General features: G+C 33.6%; 2 protein-coding genes across 2 annotated transcripts; one reads left to right on the top strand and one right to left on the bottom strand.

The window, feature by feature from the left end:
- Positions 1-8,305: 8,305 nt before the first annotated feature.
- Positions 8,306-9,803, bottom strand: LOC115703731 (uncharacterized). Its single transcript, XM_030630964.2, has 2 exons — positions 9,288-9,803; positions 8,306-8,669 (listed from the first exon to the last, which is right to left on the bottom strand). The coding sequence occupies exons 1-2, from the start codon at positions 9,535-9,537 to the stop codon at positions 8,488-8,490; spliced, it is 432 nt and encodes a 143-aa protein (XP_030486824.1). The 5' UTR covers positions 9,538-9,803; the 3' UTR covers positions 8,306-8,487.
- An 8,882-nt stretch (positions 9,804-18,685) lies between these two features.
- Positions 18,686-20,390, top strand: LOC115706650 (stellacyanin). The gene is made up of 2 exons (XM_030634367.2): positions 18,686-18,993; positions 19,977-20,390. The coding sequence occupies exons 1-2, from the start codon at positions 18,819-18,821 to the stop codon at positions 20,372-20,374; spliced, it is 573 nt and encodes a 190-aa protein (XP_030490227.2). The 5' UTR covers positions 18,686-18,818; the 3' UTR covers positions 20,375-20,390.
- The last annotated feature ends 2,426 nt before the right edge of the window (positions 20,391-22,816 follow it).

Here is a 22,816-nt window from a genome sequence, read left to right as displayed (position 1 = left end):
AGGGAGAATGGCAGCACTAAACAAATTCATCTTGAAATCAACTAACAAATGCCTACCATTCTTCAATGTGTTGTGAGGCAACAAAAAGTTTGAATGGACAGATTAGTGCGAGGAGGCCTTTCGGGGCATAAATAAACATTTATCAACACCTCTAGTTTTGGCCAAACCAATAGTTGGAGAGACCTTATACCTCTACTTAGTTGTCTCGGATAATTCGATCAATGCAACATTGGTGCGAGAAGAGGGAACGCACAACAACCTATTTACTATGTTAGTAAAATGTTACTAGGGGCAGAGTCGAGATATCCCCCTCTTGAAAAACTTTCCCTATGCTTAATCCATGCATCTCGCAAACTAAGGCCTTACTTCCAAGCACATCTCAAAAAGGTGTTAACCGATCAACCATTAAGGCAAGTTTTGTCAAAACCAGATGCGTCTGGAAGGTTGATAAAATGGTCTATCAAACTGGGGCAGTTCGACATAACTTATCACCCAAGAACATCCATAAAGGGCCAAGCTTTGGCAGATTTCTTAATAAAAGGGATAATTCTAGATGAAAATCCACTTATCCAGCGAGACGCAGAAACTTGGAAATTGTACGTGGATAGAGCATTTAATGAAAATGGCTCGAGTGCAAGGGTGATACTGATCTTGCCAGATAACTTTAAGTTTCACTACGCCCTAAGATTCCAATTTGACACCTCAAAAAACGAAGCTGAGTATGAGGCTTTGATAACTGGTTTGAAAATGGCTGAAGTTTTAAAAGTCAAGAATCTTATGTGCTACAGTGACTCACACTTAATTGTAAATCAAGTTCTAGGTGAATACCAAGCGAAGGGTTTAAAGATGGTAAAATATTTGGAGAAGGTTCAGAAGAACTTGGAGAAGTTTCATTACTTTAAAATTGAATAAATTCCAAGAGAACATAACTCAAATGTCGACGCCTTAGCAAAACTGGCGTCGCAAAATGAGCTTGATAAACTGAATTTGGTACCAATTGAAGTTCTAAATGAACTTAGTATATGTGAAAAGGAGGAAGTTGAAATGATAGATGCCTCGCCCATATGGATGACGCCCATAGTTAACTATCTACTCAATGGAAAACTTCCTGTAGACAAAAACGAAGCACGAAAACTCCTATATTCAATACCTCGCTACACGATAGTAGAAGGCAAATTATATAGGAGGGGTTATTCAATGCCTCTCCTACGGTGTGTGCTCCCCATAGAAGCAACCGAGATAATCAAGGAAATTCATAAAGGCTTTTGTAGAGACCATGCAGGTCGACAAAGCTTATCAAAGAAGATAATCCGTCAAGGATATTATTGGCCAACGATAAATAAAGACACGCATGAAATTGTCAAGAGGTGCGATAAATGTCTAAGATTTTCACATATACCTCGCGTACCACCAACAGAACTGAGAATGATGACCTCACCATACCTATTTGAAATATGGGGAATCAACTTGATTGGGGCATTGCCCACAGGGCGAGGAGGAGCAAAGTACGCAGTAGTGGTAGTCGACTTCTTCACAAAGTGGACGAAGTGGATGTTGGGTTTTGTGCCCTAAATAAAACCCATTACAATCTGATTAGTTATCAATTTAAGAGATTTGAAGTGGTTTATGTTAACATGTATTTTTTATGTTTATGGTTTAATATATATTTAATATATGCACAAATCAGTTAAGTCCAGAACATATATTTATTCACAATTACAGTATTGTCAACACAGTGGAATGTGATTGTGATTATATGATTCAAAAGACTAAGTCCCTGTTTCATCAGTGTTTTGGATTTACACTGATGTGATAATCAGCGATGAAGTATACTTACACTTGGAGTAAGTGTTATGTTCTTTCCAGGACATTGGTAAAGTATACTAGTTTCGAATGTATGGAGTATACATTGGACTGGACCGATATTGAACTTAGACAAGATATTATAAACTTACCGTTGTATCTTTCCAAGTCAATATCACTAGTTGATCTTAGATTAAAAGAATCTAAATCTTGATATGCTTAGGCTCAATCTCAGGAGTGCTATTCATGTTCTTTGATTTATTAGTTAAGCCTACTTTTGGGTCAGGGTGATACGTATTTTTTGGGAACATGATAGTATGACTGAGTGGGAGCGCTGAACATAAATATGGAATCTATAGCTTCTACTTGTGTATAGAAGTCAAGTGATGATTCCCTTCGAGCTTAGCTAAATAGAAGTAAATGGATGAGCTCTTGTTTCAGTGACTATATCTTAGATCACTAAAACATCATTTACAGGTAGCTAAGTGTTTTAAGGGGCCAAATACATTGATGGGTGAAAACGGTAAATTTATCCCATCTCGATGTAAATCATCTATATAGAGGATCTTTGATGACATTAAGATTATAACAATGGTTAAATGAGATAGCATATCTATATCGTGGAACATATAGAATGCTCTATATAAGTTTGAGAGTGCAATTCCAAGTTCTAAGAGTGAATTCAACAAGGAATTAATAAGTTAGGGAATTTACTTGGTAAATTTGGTTCGACTTATTGGAAGCTCAGCAATATAGATCCATGGTCCCCATTCTAGTTGAGACCATACTGTTTGTAAGACTCAATAATTGATTTATGTTTAATCAATTATAATTCTAAAAGTTAGACTATGTCTAATTTGTGAATTTTCACTAAGCAGGGGTGAAATTGTAAAGAAGAGAGATTGTAGGTTTATTTATTAATTAAGACACTCTATATGTCTAATTAATAATTATGTTAAATGACAATATTATTTAATAATCTATTTTAGTTATTAAATAATTAGTTTTGGCATTTAAATGGTTAGAATTGGAAAATTGGCATTTTTGGGAAAATAGAAATAAAATTGTGGAAACTGCAAAATCCAAGTGAGGCCCAATAACACCCATGGCCGGCCACTTGTATGTGCATTTTCCAATTATTATTTTCAATTTTTTAATGCCAAATAATTACTAACCTAAACCTAGCAGTTATCTATAAATGGAAAGTGATGGCTCACACCAAATAAGGCAATTAAGCAATTACTCAGTAATTCAGGAAACTGCCTCTTTCAGAAAATTGAGCCTTCCCTTTTCTCTATATATAGCCGCCCATCTCTTCTTCTTCTTGAACAATACACACACAAGAAAGATACAATTTGGAAATCCTAGTGAGAGAGTAGTGCCCACACACAGCAAACAGTACCTCAATCATAGTTTGGAAGACTGTGAAGGATCCAAATCCAAGTGAAGGACATTCGGGCTCAGATCTTGATAATACTCTGCAACAGAAAGGATTCAAGGGTTAGAGATCTGAGTGGAAGGAGACATATTATTCTGTTGCACCCAATGTAAGGTTTCTCATACTTTATATGTGTTTATTTATTATCGTTTTAGAAGTTCATATTTAGGTTGTTAAATAACATACGTGTGAGTAGATCTAATATCCTGGTAAAATAATTCCAACAATGGAAAGTTCTGAATCTGGATGGCTCGCTCTATCCAAGTTAGTCCCATATTACTTGGCAATCCCATAGTAAGAACTAGTGCAACTACGTTGAACATGGAAAGGTAGATACCAACTATCAAACCTATGGGTAATACAATCTATGAGGAAGGGGTTCCAAATGTAGAAGTTATATCAACTATCGTTGAAAGTTACTAACGAAGTGCATCTTGTCCTAAGAACAGTGGGGTACCATCCACATTGATTACCTCAGGATGCATCTTCTTCAGCTTCCCGAGGGGCTGCATTTTGGAGATAATGCACCCAAGCCACATAATCTTGACTTTCCTTGTCAGCTGGAATTGGAACCTTCTCCCACAATGTATACTTGGGAAACTTGTAATCACAAGTATACTCGTTTGTAGCAAGAAGGCCAACAGACCTCAGATTGGCTTCGTAAGAAGAAACTCGGCTGATTGAAGACCGAAAGGAAGACCCAGCAAAAGCCTACGCCGCTCGGCCATCTCAGGAGTTGGAGTTGGTCTTTTTGAGACCGCTGTCAACAAAATAAAATAAGATAAGTCAGCGAGGCTAAAATTATGAACATGGAGTAATTCAAAACCAAGTGTAAGATAAACATTTACTTACATCTTATTCAAAAAGCGGTTGTGTTGATGGGGGAAAGGCCACTTGTCCAGAAGAAATCTTCCTCAAAGGCGGTCTTGTTTGGTAATCCTACAATTATCCTACAATCATTTGTATGAGTCCCAAGGTAGTAAAAACCTCTTGCACAATGTTTCCTCACCGGAACTACCTTAACAGAATAAAGATAAACAATTTCCAAGGGAGTGGGACACTCCCATCCTAGAATCTTATACAGAACCTTTAGACTTGCAAGGATTCTGTAGGAAATTGGAACCAATTGGAATGGAGCTATTCCAAGATGGTTGATGAACTCCTTAAAGTACTCTCTTAGGGGGAGAATTGCTCCAGCCCTGATATGCTCGAGGCTCCAAGCGCCTATCCCAGCCGAGCTACTAGTACTAGCTTCGCCACTAGTTTCATCACTGGTCCCCTTGCATTCCTCGCGGGGTAAGTCGCTCTGGTTGATAACATCTGAATTCACCAGGTGCAACGGATCTAACACGACACCCTCGCTTTTGATCGATGCCACAAGTGCTTAAAACACCACCAACATAGACCCCTATAGCCCTTATTCTTGACTCAATGAGCTCGGCCTCGAAAGTGACATTAAGATCTTGGGGAGTCTTTGACTTACGGGGCTTGGAAGACATAATTTCAAAGTCCAGGTCACCAGGTGAAAAAGCAATTGTGACTCTGGGTAAAAATAAGGGTTTAGCCAAAGTAATAGAAGAAAAATATGGGGTTCAGGCCAGGCTGCATCTCACAAGTAACGACGTTTACCCTCAGTTATTTCTTGTAGGATACGCCTATAGCGACTAGCAACTTCGTCCTGATTGGTTTTTATTAAATGGTCTCTAATTTTTGCATCGTTTATCTCCAGTTTGGACTGAGGTTTGAAAATTCTGGGTTTGTACGGGAGGGCTAATTCCTTAGAATATTCTGTTTCTAAGGACTCTAGAGAATAAACTTCAGAACCAGATTAAGACATTTCTACAAAAAGAACAATCCCAATTCCTGGATGAAATTTATTAACCAGAGACTTACAAATATGATAAACTTAAATTTTTACTCTACCTAAATCCTAAAAATTACCCAGAAAATTTAAATCAAAATCGCTAAAACCAAATGGAGTGACAAAGATGTAATTAACAGCATAAGGATGATAACCCAGGAAAATGAAAAAAGATCAGAGGAAAGATGATGGATCACTTACTGTTCGAAATTGAGTTGTCACACGATGAAAAGCTTTGCAACCAAGGACGGAATGAATGGCTTGATGACTCATGTGGATTCCTGAGGTTGAATTATATATTCGAGTAGACGCGCAAGAAATATGTCAATGACAAGGAGGGCATGCAAGGCTTTAAGAAATCAGAATGGTTTTTTGCCAAAAAAAGCTCGAAATTTTTTGAAAAAGCAGAAATGGTGGAAAAAGGGTTCCTGTTCAGTTTTATACTTTGAGATTGATCTCTGTCAGATTAAAAGAACAAAAGATCCAACAGATAGGAATAAGGGAGAATTAGAAAAGATGACTTATTAATGCTAATGATGTGCCTCGAAACCATGAACCGCCAAATTTAAAAGCCTACAATTTTTCAAATTGAGTTAAGACCAAAATACACTTTGTAATCATTTAAAAAGTACTTTTTATTAAGAAAAAACTTTTTAAGGGGCAATTGTTATACCCGAAATTTAGCTGTACTTTAGAGAGTGACACGTGTTGAACAAATGGAATATGAACTGCCATATATAATAACGATTATGTCATTAAATGCAAAATGGAACAACTCATTAAATATAGAGTTAATAGAGTATATTCATAACTCGCTGACTGTATAGTCTTAGGTGAGACAAGGATACACAAACTATCAATTCGTGTATTGACGAGAAACCATACTGCCTCGGAAAGCATAATCCTAAGGGAACTACGGACAATGCATAGCGAGACATCTACCTCACAACATGTAAGGAAGTATTGATGAGGCAAATCGATTGTTGAAACACTTAGCGTATAATCCATATTATATAACTAAGTGTAATAGCTTGGGAGCATGGAGGACATGATTGTCCAGTCTGCAAGGCCTTATGGTCAAAGAGCATTTCTTAAGTTTGCTCAGTACACTGGTGCTCATGCTATTGCTGGAAAGCATATGAATAAATCAAGTCATTCATCTATGTACAAAGTGAGATGCCTCTAGCGAGATGGTCCTATCCCACGTCAGTGTCCACTACCCTAAAGAAAAGAATAACAAATAGTTATGCAGATTTTTAGCTCTACACGTGTTAAAATGGAACATGGTCAAAGCCCACATTTCGTGAAAACAGTTATGTATTTCAAATTTAAACGTAAATAACTGTCAACATATATTCCTATAAATAGGGGCAGGGGCAGGTTATACAGAAAAAGGGACGGAAAATCTTTGAGAAAAAAAGATCACTGATTGTAATACTGTATTCTGTATCTAAAAATATCTTGAATAAGATAGACTCATGGACTATGCAGAGTAAACTGCAAAACCATGTAAACAACTTGGTGTCATTATTACTATTATTATTCTTATCAAATTTCTCATAATTTCTGTGCATAATTTATTATGGAAAAGGCTTATTAATTAGTTAACGAAAATCTGCGTTAACAAAAGTCAATCCACTTAACTCAAAATTATTTTTCTTATTAGATATTTTCCAAACATGTTTACTTATAGCAGAAAGATTCCATAAAGCAATATCCTTGAAGTCTAATCCACATTCATTTTTATCTTTACATATTTCATTCCACGAAACATACCTCGAAACATTAGATAAATTAACCCCCTCAAAGATAACCATGACAAATTTGGTTAATTTTGTGGATAATTGCTTTAGGAAGAATCACTATTTGCGACCAATAAACATTGATAGTGAGGAGAACTGAGTTGATGAGAATAATCTTACCCGCATAAGACAAGTTTTTGCTGCTCCACATTCGAATTCTACTAGTCATTTTGTCAACAAGCAACTCACAATCTGCCTTGGAAAGCTTTTTGGAGCAAATTCTCATACCACTTATACAATAATTTTATCTTAAAAAAAACATCTTTGCCCTTAAATTATTTATATTATCAAGTCGTGTTCCTATAGTATACGACTTATTAATATATAATACCCTTCGAAATATAACGTTTACAGTAGCACAGTCTTTTCATTACATTTCATTTAATTTTATCGTAAAATGAGTGAAGTGGTAGATAATAATTGATAAATTGATGCAAATTGAATACCTTTCACTTTTTTTTTTACGTTAATGAATAATAGAATAAAATATCGTTTTTATATGATAATTTATGTTGATCTCGTTTTTAGTCAACGACGCTGACTCAATAAAATAGTAATGAAAAATGCTTGATAAATAATAATTAACAAAAGCAATAAACAACACAATATTTATAGAGGTTCGGTCCCAAATTTAGTAATGATCTACTCCTCTTACTTGGTATTTCTTTGAGATATATCAAGATCACAAGAACCTGGTCAAGCGAGTTTATTGATACTCTTTTTGCAAGAATTATAGATAGTGTTTTTGCAGCGTAAAAGCTCTTGTGAAAGGGTAGAATTCGGTCCAATCCATAGTTAGAATGACCCACTATTTATAAAGTTACAAATGAGTAACTCACATTAATTACAGAATATACAATAAAGGTTAATTAAGTCTCACTATTCTATGCATCCAAAATGATCTAGTCTTCAGGGATTTGACAGTTAATGCTAATCCGGACTTGGTATTCGCAATCCTCTCGGTCGGATGCTCCGACCAGGATATAGCAATTGCTCTTCGGGTATAATTGAATGACTCCTTTTGACCAGCCAAGTACATTGATTGGATATCAATACTCCACGCAATATTTTCATATTTCCCAAATGTTGTTTAATATTTGGTTGTTAGGAACTTGTCATGTGTCGTCCAACCTCTTTTCCTATAGCCATGTGTCATCCTATCAGTGCCTTATCACTCGAGTAATTTTTGGGATAAGAATTTATATTTTATTTTTAATTTTTTAATCATTAAAGTAAAAAAAGCAAAATGCATTTAATTTGTATTTAGTTATCAACTATCATTACTCATTTTAAGATAAAATTAAATAAAATATGATAGAATGACTATGTTACTGTAAAAATTATATTCTGAGGAGTATTATACGAGTCTTATTCTATAGGGGCACAATTTGGTAGTATAAAAAATTTAGAGGAAAAAATACTAATTATTCTTTATATTGAGTAGCTAATTACGCTGCAAAACTTTAAAACTTTATGATTATATTAATACAAAACACAACTACCTAAGAATGAGATTATTTTTGGGAGGCAAACAGAAAAATAAATGGGTTTGAATAATAGTACATTATCAATCAAGTTTATGATCAATTATCTATATTTTTTGATGTTTTGTGAGAAATTAGTCTTGGGGATTTTGTGTATCTTAAATCCACAGTTGGTATAATGCCTGTTTGAGTGCCATCACTATCATTATCGATCTCCCCTTCTATGCTCATGAATCCTTCTATTCTTGCTGATATCAACTCCCCTTTATTATACCTTCCATCTACACACATATACATGTATAAATTATAAAACACAAAATGTACTTAAAATCAAAATCTCTAAAACTTTCAAATTATACAAAAGATATTGAATAAAACTCCTCACATTTATACCATTTAATTAATTAAGAAACTAATTTTTTCTTTACCATACTAGTATACAAATTATTAAGACGTTTGTCTTTGAAACAAAAAAATAAATTATTTGATTTTTCTAAAAATTTGTATGAGATTTACTATAATTATACTATTAATTAAAACATAATCATGTCCTAGTAGAGTATACAATAATAATTTTGTATTCATTTAGACAGGCCCGGCCCTGAAATGTAGTGGGCTATAGGGTAAAAATTATTTTTTGGGCCCTTATTTAGAAAAAAAATGGTATTTTTCAAAATCAGCAAAAAAATTGTGTAATTTTAAAAGGGCAAAATTTTTTTTTGGGCCCCTGGACTAGGTGGGCCCTAGGCACAGGCCTAGCCCGCCTATGCCCAGGGCCGGCCCTGCATTTAGAAATATATTTTATTTTTACAAAGAAATAAAAAGTTTCAATATATTTATTTTTTACTAGGATTGTAGATTTCCATTTATTAACATATTTATATAATTTATATATGTACCTGGAGGTGTGGTAGAGAAAAACCAAAGAATAAAAGCACAAAAAAGGAGAACAAGAGGAATAAGATGGACAGCATTTTCAGCCAACTTGAGACGAGCCCTCTCTTTCTTGGCCATATCACCCATTTGCATATCATACAAAGGAAGTTGCTCATCCTCCTCCTCAAAAGACGACGTCGTTCTCATTGAAGGCGGCGACTGAACTGTGTTATACTCATCCGAAACTCGGTTCCAACTTGCAGATCTATACATGTTCTTATATATTTATTAATAATTAGTTACGTACTGCTTCTCTCTTTAATATGTTAATTATATGTGTAATACTTATGAAATAGAGATAGGAGTTGATGATGATGATTATGAAAAGGTAGGAGTAGGATTACTATTAGTGTAATTTGTTCAAGAGAGAAAATAAAGTAGTGATATTAGGGTGGAGAGTAAAAAGTGGCTGGAAATTGGGAGATTTTATTGATAATATTGACTGTCTTTTTTTTGTTTTGGTTTATTGATATGTACGTGTTTAGATTAGTTCATTATATTATGTCTTCATAAATTCACACTTTTAATTATCCTTTACATTATAATAACATTTTTTTATTACCATATACTTTTATCAATTAATATTTATTGACGTTCACATAAAAATATTAGAGTTAGTCCCACATTTTTAATGTATGGAAATAAATTGTGATACATAAGATAAATGAAATACTCCTCACATTGCCAATTAATTTTAGGATGCATCCCATTCATCTTATCCCAAAATTCTAACATAAAGAAAAGCTTGATTACCTACTTATGATCAAACCTGCCAAAACATCATTACATTTAAAGTCCTCATAAAACACATCTAATATAAATTAACTTGATTTAAAAAGACGTATAAATTACATTCGTTAAAACCATGTCAAATTAGTTTACTTGTGTAATCACATCTAAACTTCATATACATGGATTATTAAAACTAAGTTTGAAATAATAAGGCCTCATCGAAGACCTCCTCAACAAACATAGTTCAAAGAACAATCCTGCAATTAACTCAACCAAATTTGCAACCACTTTAAATCTTAACGAAAAGAATATCAAACTTAATATAAAGACTAAATCTAAAAACAACCATCTTAAATTGATACCGTCCATTTTTCTTAACCCAGAAGTAAATAACCTAGTTACTAAGTGCATGTTTGGCATCATAACTAAAAAACTGTTTTTTGTTTTTAAAAACAGAAAATTGTTTTTAAAAACAATTTGGCTTGTTTGGCCTTGTTTTTTAAAAACAGTTTTCAGAAAACAAAGTTACAAAAAACAAGAATTTTGAAAACAACAAAATGTTGTTTTCTGTTTTAAAAACCAATTCTCTTTTGGTCAATATTGTTTTTAAAAATCACTAACCAAACGTGATTTGTGTTTTAAAAACTTCAAAAACTATTTTTTGTTCTCATTTCTAAAAACAATTTTTTAAAACAAAAAACAGAAAACAATTCCAAACATGCTCTAATATTTCTATTATTTATTAAAAATTATTGGGTGATTCTACAATGCACCCCCTTAAAATGGATGTACTGATGCACCCTTAGCTTGTTTCGGCATCTAGAAAAATTTTTAGTCTAATTTTTTTTTCATATTCATGTACGTTATATCTATTTAAGATATCCTACAAAATTTTAAAAAATTCGGAATAATTTACAATATAAAAAATAATGTTCAAACAGTCTATTTTACACGCGTATAAAATAAAATAGTCACGCGTGCAACACACTATTTGAACGTAGTTTTCGACGTGTTAAATTTTTTCGAATTTCTTAAAATTTTGCAGGATGTCTTAAATAACTATAACGTACATGACTATGAGAAAAAATTTGACCAAAAAATTATTTCGGATGCTAAAACAGATAGGGGTGCATCAATATATCCATTTTAAGGGGGTGCATTGTAGAATTTTCTAAAACTATTTTCCTAAAAACATAGATAATATATTTGACTAGAATACCTCGAATAAATTGTGAAAATTTGTTGTATGCTTGCTGAGCAATTGTTTATACCAAAATGTGATACATTTTATATTTATCAACTCGCAAGTGCACGATTTTTATATTGTAGTGTAGAGATTATGAAGAATAAGATCGAATTCATGAAAATTGCGTGAGATCGAAGAAAATACTTATTTAATATAAATTATTAAAACTCTAACCTAGTTCAAAAAATGATGAGATTTTTGCTAACAAAATAAAATAAAGTATTTAACGGTAAAAATAACAGTAACAGATATTTTCAGTGATATTTGGAAATAATATTACGGGTTCATAATCCACTTAAGTATATAAAAATAATTATGTTTATATTGATTCTCATAATTTAATTAGTAATTAAAGCAATTATTTTCTAGCAAAAAGTAGATTTTTCTTCACTTTAAAATTATAATTTCTAAGCATGATATGTGAAATAATTTAATGTAAATGTGTGATCATAGTTGTAAATACGTGTGTGTCGTGTTAGCTTTGTTTATATTTTTGAGACTTTTTAAAATACGGATCGTGTCGTGTCAGGCTATAAAAAAATATGGGTCGTGTCGTGTCATCTAAGAATTTTATAGGATAGGTCCAACACGACCCACAAGTTCGGTAATTTTGTGTCGTGCTCGAATTCGTGTCGTGCTTTTATTCGGGTCGGTCATTTTTTCTTAAATAGATCAACATGTTTTCTTATACGGGATCAAATTCGTGCTCTATATTTTTGTATTTTTATTACAATTGATGAGTTAAATCTTAAAATATGTGTATTTTATAGTTTTAATTACTTTTGTATCTTTTTTCAATAATAGTTACACACAATCATATAAAAAATAATTATAATTATTATAATTTGAATATTGCTATTATTTTAATATTAGGGTTTATAAAACACTCAAAAAATATATATAATCACAGATCTAATCATGTTTCTAAAAGTGCTTTAGTATAAAAAATCATAAATCATAGTTTATAAAATATTTGCTAAATCAAAGAAGAAAAATATGATAACGAGATGAGTGGAAGCACTAACCTAGAGCCATTGTTAGAGATTATGCAAAAAGTCATGATCTTTCAAGAATACATTATTTCTCTAAAGTATTTTCTCTAATAGGGAAGGAGAGAATACAAGAACTCTTGGTATTTCTTGAGGACTACTATCTATTTATAGGCTCATAATAGAATGAGTTTTTGGTATTTATAATTTGGCTCCTCAATAAACTATAAATTAACTTATGTCTACACAATATTTTTATGATAACTTAATACTCTTTTGATATCCATAACATAATTGGTCACTTATTTTTGTATCACACTTTATAATAGCATATACATTATACATAATATGTGTCCACAATAAGATTTTAATCTAACATTTAATCGATAAATAAATATTTATCATTGTTATTATTATCAAATTACTGAACTTTTTAATGTGTCATGCTTTTGAGTTAATTTATTCGTACTTATGTGTCATGCTTTCGGGTTTATCGTGTCGTATAGTACTAAGCCTATATTTTTTCGTACCATGTTTAATCACAAATTTTTCGTATCGAATTAGGCTTGTGTCGATTTCGTGCCGTGTCAAAAAGTATGATTAAGTGATCATGGATTGTTAGAGTACAACCATCTTTTTGAGTTGTCATGATGTGTCATTAAGGGTGCGCCTCCACTTTTCTAGTGCATTTTTACTTTTATGTTAGGTCTTGGGAGCCACATTCATTCATTTTGTCCTTATTTTTTTGAAGAAGACTACTCCAACAAGTACTTCGCCTTGGTAACTAACTTTCTCAAGGGACTAGAAAAATGCTTAAAAATATCCTTGATTATATTATTATAGTAATATGCTCTCCATGAAGTACTTGGTTTAAAACTATTGCCTGCTCGATAGAAAAACTAATTACAATATCAAAGATTTTCTTTGAAAATTTGAAATGGCATTGGTTACTTGCTTGGAAGTGGATGAGTGTGCAATGGACTCAGACCCAAACACTTTCTCCAATATCACACTATTATTAGAATAAAAAAATAGTCAGTTAGTAAATAAAATTGTTAATAATAGCATTGGTTGATGTTATTATTAACATCAATTACACCTGTGTTGTAATTAATGACACTAATGGTGTTGATTTAAACAAACACTATTAACTCAAAAGTCTTTTTTTTTTATTGAATTATTTTTTTATAAACTAAGCATTTCATTAAACCAAAAGAAATGGAGAAAAAAAATACAAACACAAAACAGTCTAGTTCCCAGCCACCAACAACACAAAATCATAAGAGAAAAAATCACAGAAATTTAAGGACGCATCTCTTTTAGCAAGATCATGAGCTTTAGAGTTTGACAGCCTAGGAAACTAGGAAATTTTACAAGAATTATAGTCTGATAACACCTTGAACAACTGCAAGAAACCAGCAGTAGCCTTCCAATTCGGGATCAAGAGTGAAATTGTAGCCTCCACAGTCACCTTACAATTGGAGAAAATATGAGCATCCCAACCAACAATTCGCGATGCATCTAGAGATAGCATGACAGATAGCTAGTGCCTCACCATCGAGAAAGGAATCGATCCCTGAACCTTAACTGAAAAGGCTCCAATGAAGGACTTCTATTTATCCAAGGAAACAATGGCCAAGAAAGCCATCTTATCCTTTACAAAAGCATCAACAAAAATATTCTAATCAGCCTCCAAAACTACAAACTCTATTGTTGGCCTCATAACACTAAGATGAGCCTCAATCTCCAAACCACTCATACACGGTTCCTACAAAAATCCCAAAGCATATTTCATGATGGAGTCCCAGAGGACACAATTCCATCTTGGAAAGCTTTGTTACGAGCATTCCACAGAACAAAACACAGGGAAGCAGGAAAATGAGTAAAGGACTAATAAGAACGTTGGTGTATGAAATCTGGCACTAGAGGATTCAGAATCCAAGAGAGAATATCCCTTAAGGAGGAGAAGGCTAAGGAATCACTCGAATACCCCAACGACACCTAAACCAACAACTTCGCGCCAAAGGATAGTGAAAAAAAAAAGATGAACAAGTGAATCCTCATCATTCAAACACAACGCACAAACACGCCTATTCCCAAATAAACTCTTGAGTCTCTTACCACACAACAATAAATCAAAGCCAATCTTCCACAAAAAAAAGTTTGATTCTTTCATGAAAATGGATCTTCTACAGCTGTTTAAAGAGCCCATCAATGCCACCATCTCTAAATTTGGACAGAGATTTATAAGTCGCTTTACCGAGAAGCTTCCATTAGTAGAATCTTTCCAAATAAGAATATCTTTCGAGCCCCTAGGAAGAACCTTAAAATCACTTAAAGCTTCAATGAATTTCGGACAAAACCAATAGGAGATGGCCTCAAGGTCCAATTGGCCATCATCCCTCATAAGGTGGTTAAGACGAAATTGAGAAGGCCATTGAATCTTTGGATTAAAGGCAGCCAAGTAAGCATCCCACTCCATCCAAGGAACCCAAGGAGAACTCCAAATATCCACACTCGATATGCTACCCACCAACCAACAACTCTCTCGACGGATAAAATCCATAGTTTTAAAAATGCCTTAGGCACCTCAAGAGACATTATTATGCAAAAGGAGTTCTAAAAGTTCCCACCATGCTTACAATACTTAGCACGAAAGACTTTGCACCATGAGGAATCCTCCCCTTAGCTAAGGCCCACCCTAATATGGCAATCAAGGTTAAATTCATGTCATAAAACCTCTTAATTAATGTCCAAGCCACCACAAGCTTTAGGATGACAAATCGCGTCCCAATGAATTAAAGCGAGAAATTGATCTTTGTCAACACTCTCCACCCACCAAAACTTACGGACCAATTTATCCTAGCTCAGGTTCACTCCTGTTCAGCTTTCGCCTTTCCTTTACCTACACATGGAAGCAAACTGTGAGTCGACAGACTCCAAAAGAAAAGCATATAACATATTATATAATTTCCGACTTGTATTTAGGCGCTCATACACCTATTTACAAGGCTCAACAGATGAGTAAGAACGTTCAATACTTGGGTATAGCCACTATACCACATACACTACGTACCTCACTGTACGAGTGTTGGTAGGGTTTGTTTCATACCTTGAGTACCACTGGGTGATATACCACGCACACTAAGTACTTCTCCGTACTTGTGCTGGTATCACTGAAATGTACTCTCAAATAACTTTCACTATACCAATGCACTCTATACCTTAACTGTACAAGTGTTGGTAGTACAACTAACACATTAAGCATGCATATACACATAACATATACATACACTCGGATATTGATATCACACATTATATTCAGTTCTTACCTTCTTTCCAGATTCAAGTGTGCTGGCCGACCTGAACGGAAAGTCTCGTGCTAGATGGATGCCTTAATCACATTATAAAACAGGGTAAGTTACATGATCAAAATCCTAATCCCAGGAAACCCGAACCCATAACCCTAGGTTCTGCTATACTTTCTAGGGGTTACACAAACTCTGGAAATAGGAAGCACCTAACCACGGCACTGAAATGGACGAAAATTGAGAAAACGAAGCATTCGGGGACCCTGCCAAAACTCGGCTAGCCGGTTTTACACGTACGTGTAAAACCGGTTACCCGGTTTGTACCAGTTCACACCAAATTTTTCATTTCGTGCTCAATCCTCCACCAAATGCAACCAAACCTTCCAGAGTACCTAATTAGGGTATATACAATATATTCCAGCCAGTATTTCACAGAAAAACTCAATGTAAACAAATATGCCATTAGAGATCAAAGCTTTGAACTCAAAGCTCAAACTTGCATAAATCCAACACCACACACTAAAACCAGCTGCAAGAACTTGAAACCAACTCAAATGAACCCTAAAATTCGAACTACAACTCAACCTAACCCTAGCTAACAACCATTAATTCTCAAAACCATAAACCCAAACCAAGTAAAAACTTAAAAACTAAGGAATGGTATTACTAGGGCTTACCTTAGCTTGATTCTCCCAAGATTTATTTGCTGAAACCACCACAAATCAGCAACAATCTTCCTTGTTCTTGCTGGTTTCGAAGAGAGAGAGGAAGGAAAGAGAGGTTTCCTTCAATTTTAGGTTTTCTCTTTATTCCTTAATTGATTCAAATGAAAAGAGATTAATCAATCTCTTGCTGAAATTAATCTAGCTAGGTGTCACTAAGCTAGGCTGCCACCTCAACCTTCACTTAACAAAATGACTAATTTACCCTTTAGGTTATAACTTAAGTATTTATAAAGCTAGGGGTAAAATGGTCAAATTCCATAACCCCGCTTAACCCCGATATTTAATTTTCTCTAAAATATTTTTCACTAAGAAATAAGGTTTTAAACTTACCCATGTGATCAAACTAGCCATCCATCGCATTTTTCGTTGTCGCTGAGCAAAAATTACAAAAATAACATATTTCACATGTAAGTCAAATAATACCCCTAGAGTTTAATAAAATCTCCAGAATTGAGAAATTATAACTAGGGCTGCACATTTGGACCCGCACACCCGAAAAACCCGAGTACCCGCCCCGACCCGATGCCAAAAAAACTGACCCTCGGAAAACCCGTATAGTCGGGTCGGGTTGTACCCGAAAATTACTGTTACGGGTTTCGGGTTCGGGTCACATATTACATGTTTTCGGTGGTCGGGTTAGAACCCGCAACCCGAAAATGATAAAAATTAAAAACTGTGGGTTTTTTTTTTATTAAAAAATTAATACATTAATAATAAATAATATCTGACTCTTGCTATTCATATTCTAAATGACTCCTTTCGTATTCCACCCACCACCAGACTTCATTATTCAACAAACTATTCAATAGGGCTGCTGCACTGCACATTCATTAATTATCATTTCCAATTTTCCATAGGAATGTACATTTGTAATTGTAATATCACACACACAGTCACCACACGACACACACACAATCACTTAGCACCAGACCACCGTCCCACTCGCCACTCCCACAGTTCCCACTCCCACCCACCCACGGCCGGCCACACACCCACCGTCCCACTCGAATCGTCTCGTCCGACTCACCCAGTCGGCGACTGGTTCTCTTCGTCGGCGGAGTCCCATCCCAGAGGTTGCATTGCTTCGGCCCATAAACTAAAAATTCGGGCTCAGCCCAGTAGGACCCGAACCCGAGTACACCCAACCCGAACATAACCGACCCGAACTCGATACACCCGTAAACCCGAACACCGGGTTCAGTTGTAGATTTACAATACCCGATACCCGAAAACCCGAATCCGATGGCCCGAAAACCCGAAAATCCGACCCGTGTGCACCCCTAATTATAACTCTAATACTCATTCTTAAATACTGGAGTTCACAAATAAACAAATTCATAAATAATTATAAAATTAACAGAAATTAATACTAATTGCCTTTACAAATCCAACTTACTAAAGCGGTCACTACAATTGGCCTCCCTAAATATTTTGTCCTGGCTTCGCCCCTAGTACTAATGGCTTACATTTGCGTATAAATAGGTTTTTAATAGTCTTTCTATACACTAGATCACTACCTTAGCAAACCAAAATGTTGCTATATATTGTAAATTAAAAATTGCAAGTTCTATTCTACTTTAAACTAAATTGAATTATTGGTTGAAGCATGTAAAATCTTTTGTCTTGAAAAAACAGAGTGAACACTTTCCATATAAAAAATATATGATCAACTAATATAAGAGCATCTTGATGATGTATTGCTATATATATATATATATTATAATTTTGTAAAAAAATATAATTTTTTTTATTTAATTTTATCATTATTGAAAAAAATGCTTACCCAAATAATGTGGAACAATATGAATGGTATAAAAATCATTAGAAATGGTGCAACAAACAAACTACAAAGGGTAAGTTAATGTATTTATATTATTGTATTTTAGGACCAATTATATCATATTTGTGGATACTTAGGTAAGGTATTGCTAATGATAGTTTGATTTTTTTTAGAATAAGGAATGTGAGTTAATTGGTGTGTTTATTCTTACGAGGCCAATTTGTCAAATTCATAAAAAAGAGAGAATTGGAGGTTGGGAGGTGTTAAACTGCTCTATACACCAATAAACAATTCATCTCTAGATCTTCCGACTTCCCACACCTAACCACCAACACAATTTATTTATCTTTAATTACCCAATTTATGCACATATAAATACTACTAAGGTCTAAGAGTATATATATATATATATAATAAAAGTAGGTAATCACCTGCCTTCATTATCACGACTCTTAATTACACAAAACACATAATAATGTTAGGATGGACTTTTTGCCACATAGTTCGAATTCTCAAGTGATTAAAGAAAAATGATGTATAATATATATACACTGAAAAACGCAATTCCTTCTCTACGTTGAAGTTAGGTAATCTAATACAAGCAACCCTCAATGTATAAATCAAGATAGAGATGTGTGTCTAGTCTCTATATTCTTAATTGTGATCTCTCTCTCTATCTATTTATCTTTCTTTTTAATTATAATTAATATTATGAATCAGAAAAAGTTGATTGTGGTTTATGGTATAATAATTGTTATGTTTGGGGGTGCAGCCATAACATGTAGAGCAGCTACGTACACGGTGGGAGATAGTTCTGGGTGGGATATAAGTACCAATCTCGACTCATGGACAAAGGACAAGACATTCAACGTTGGCGATGTTCTTGGTAATTATAAGTACATTACTATTTTTAATTATTTATATGTCTAACACACAGTATATATATTTTTTCATTTGTAGCTTGAATTGTAATTATACCAAGTTACCTTAAATCAAGACTCCGTTATGTGTGAAATATTAAATAAATGAATATGAACACATGATGTAATATTAAAATTAAATTAGGGTAAATACCATTTTGGACCCTGTGTTTTGCAAAAGTTACAGATTGGACCCTGTGTTTTGTTAAATGACAAAATGGACCATGTATTTTCTAAAATAGTAAAAATAGGACCCTGAACTTAATTTTTGACAATTTTTTTTAACACAACCAACTTGAAGACAATGCTTAATACGAACAGATACAAAAAATGTAAACAGTTTTGTCATAGCACTTTTAGATCGGATTATAATTAAACTTTATTTTGACAAAAAATCAATTCAGGGTCCTATTTGTACTATTTTAGAAAATACAGGGTCCATTTTGTCATTTAACAAAACACAGGGTCCAATTGGTAACTTTAATAAAACAGAGGGTCCAAAATAGTATTTACCCATTAAATTAGCAAAATATCTCTTCATTTTACAAATATGTACTCTTTAATCACATATTCCCAAACAAATTATACTATAGCTAATAATTTTTATATATATATATGTTTAAATTTGTCCTTTTTTTTTTCTTTTTAATTGAACAAATTAATAATAATACATATGGTTGAAAATAGTACAATATATGTAAAATATTAAATTAGTTATACTAGACTTATTTATTTAATGTCATTATTTTATAAAAATAAATTATTATTTAATACATAATATTTTGTAAAATAGTCAATAAAAAATAATTCAAGTGGTTATCAATGCAAATTCAAATAAAATACTATAGCTAGTTCCATACCCCAAAAAAAGGTACTACATATAGCTGGTTATATAGTTATGATCAAAATTTCAAGTACATGTATTAATGAATTATATGTTCATATGCAGTGTTCCAGTACTCATCAACCCACAGTGTAAGTGAAGTGACAAAAGAAAATTATGAGAGTTGCAATACGACAAACGTTTTGAAAGCATACTCAGCAGGAAACACAACAATCACATTGAATAAACCTGGAGACATGTTCTTTGTGTGTGGTAACAAGTTACACTGTCTTGGAGGAATGAAGATTCAACTTAACGTTCATGAGAATAATCAAGCTTATGCACCAACCTCAGCTTACTCACCCCAGGCCACCCCTACTACTACAGACCCATCTGATTATCCCAACCCTTCTTCCAAGGCCAATAATAATAATAAGAATAACCTTCCTACTTCATCAGCTTATTCTGCCTTTTCACATCTTATGCTAGCTTCTTTTCTAGCACTTCTTGTTTCTATACTATGAAAAATTAATTATACGATGAGTGAGTGAGCTTAATTTTTAATATTATGTGATAAATGTTTTTTTTTTTGGAATTGATTAATTAATACACATCTGGTCTTTTAATTCAATTTTGTATTATATATATTTTCTGTGACAATTGTTTAAGTTTTACTTCTCGAATCATATTATTACACAGATATTTATTGTTTATTTTTTATATAAGAGATTATTATCATAGTTATAGTAGTATTGGATTATTCCCAACACTGAATAAGAGTCATCAACAATGAAAATCGGTATAATAGGTAAGCGAAAGTTTTTCCTCCAATGAAAAAAAACCGTTGGAATAGCTATTGCTAACGAAAGAAAATCGTGGACAATACTAAATAAAAAAAAAATTCTCGATAATTTATAAGTGTTGGAAATACTAAGTGTACTTAACAATTTATCAGTGTTGGAAATTAATATTCTCAACAGTGATAAATTATTGGGAAAAATTCTTTTTTGTATTCTTTTTAGCATGTTATTTTGCATTAGATTTTGTTTTGTTTTATTTTAATTAATTAATTAATTAGGGTATATCTAAAAATAGTGTAACCCTAAATGAAAAAAAAAAATTGAAAATTCTAAATTTTTTCTCTCTTTCCCGATCCTCTCTCTCTTTCTCTGTTCTTGTTGTGCGGCGTCGGAACCAAGCTAGGGCCAACCACCTCTGGCTGACGACAAACCTAGTTCTTCTCCCTAGCTCACGCCCTCCCTAGCACTCCTTCTCTTTTTTCGTCCATCTCCCCTAACTTCTCTCTCTCATTTCTCTTGGCTCCACACCGATGAGCCATTTCTGACGACATTTGGCTAAAATGGAGGCAACGAATGGTCTCGTTGAAAGCCCAAATCCCTGAGCCCCTTCCACCCTCTCTCTCTCTCTCTCTCTCTCTCTCTCTCTCTCTCTCTCTCCCTCGTTATTTCTCAGTAATGCACGTTGGTGCCATCTCTGATCACCATAGGCAAAAGTGGAGGTCATGGATGGGCTCGTCGAGTTCTCAAACCTAATACCCTTAAGCCACTTGGCCATCGATGTTGCTCCACCTCCGTGAAGAAGCTCGCCCAACAATCTCAACATATAAATACACATATATATTTGTTTATGTATTTGTATTTGTATCTTCAAATATGTATTTGTGAATTTATTTTTGTGTTTATCTTCTGAATATTTTGTTTTTTAACTTCTGTAAAATTAAAACAAATTTTTAATTTTAATTTTATAGAATTTTTAGGTGTTACTAATCTAAGAACCAATTATAAATTTTTGTGCAAAAATTGTTTAGACCTTTCATTAGGAAAATTAAATAGTATTAGATACATAATATTTTTTAAAAACAAATATTTATAGTGACTTTTTTCCACCGTTGTAAACTTTCATTTAAAGTAATTTTTTTTCAACAGTTATAAATCGTCTTTTAAAGTTTTACTTTTTTATGACACCCACATAGCCAACAGTTTTAAAAACTGATGAGAAATAGTATAAAAAACAGTTATAAACTCATGGAAAAAGTCAATCATTTTGTAGTAGTGGCGGTTTAATCACGTAAAGTAAGTTAGTATGTGTAGTAGTCGGGTGACAACCTAACTCGAATTTACACCAAAATGTGCACTCGGACTTAAACTCGAATATTTGCGGGTGGCACTACCTAAACTTAAATTTCCGTAGTGTCAATTTCAAGTTTATTAAGTACGCGTGAGTCGTGTCATCCAGATGGGCTTAGTTTTTGGATCTAAATGTCCTACCCTAATAATCAGTAGTGGCAAAAATTAACTAGTCTTATCGCAACTCATCACTCATCATTCATCACATTTCAATAGTTAATGATGTTAAAGAGTATTATTGTTAAAGAGAATACTCTTACAGTTCAGAAATGTTGTATAATCAAAGGAGTTGTATTGTATTAAATAAATTGAATGTTATGTTTGAACTAAAATTTGTATTATATTAATTATTATAATCACAAATTTTAATACAATACCAATTGTATTATTCAACACATAAAAAATGGTCCCTGTTAGCTTATAATGTAATTTTTAAGAGCTTAAGTTGTATTTCGATGGGATTGAAACTGGGATTTGGGTGGGGGTCGAGGCCTAAGGTCCTGTGTGGGGTTTAGGGTCTGAGGTTCGAGACCAAGCTAGAGTACATGTTTTGAAGTTTGTGTTTGTGAGGTTTAGGTAGTTCGGGTTCGGGCTAGGTTTTGGGGTACGAGCTCAGATTTGAGATTTTAGCCAGGGGCAGGGTTGTTCTGGTCTAGGTCGGGATCGGAGTTTGGGTCCGAGACAGGGTACAAGCTATGGTTCAGGTTCGTGATCTGAGGTTAGGTTACGGTGCGAGTTCCCAGATTCTTAATCTAAGGTATTAGGTATGGGTTTCGAAGTCCAAATCGAAGCCTAGATTTGAGCTGAGATCTAGGGTCG

This window comes from Cannabis sativa, chromosome 1, assembly GCF_029168945.1.
Source record: "Cannabis sativa cultivar Pink pepper isolate KNU-18-1 chromosome 1, ASM2916894v1, whole genome shotgun sequence".
Taxonomy (NCBI): Eukaryota; Viridiplantae; Streptophyta; class Magnoliopsida; order Rosales; family Cannabaceae; genus Cannabis; species Cannabis sativa.
Note: the sequence above shows the minus strand (reverse complement) of the source record. Positions and strands in the feature narration are given on the sequence as shown.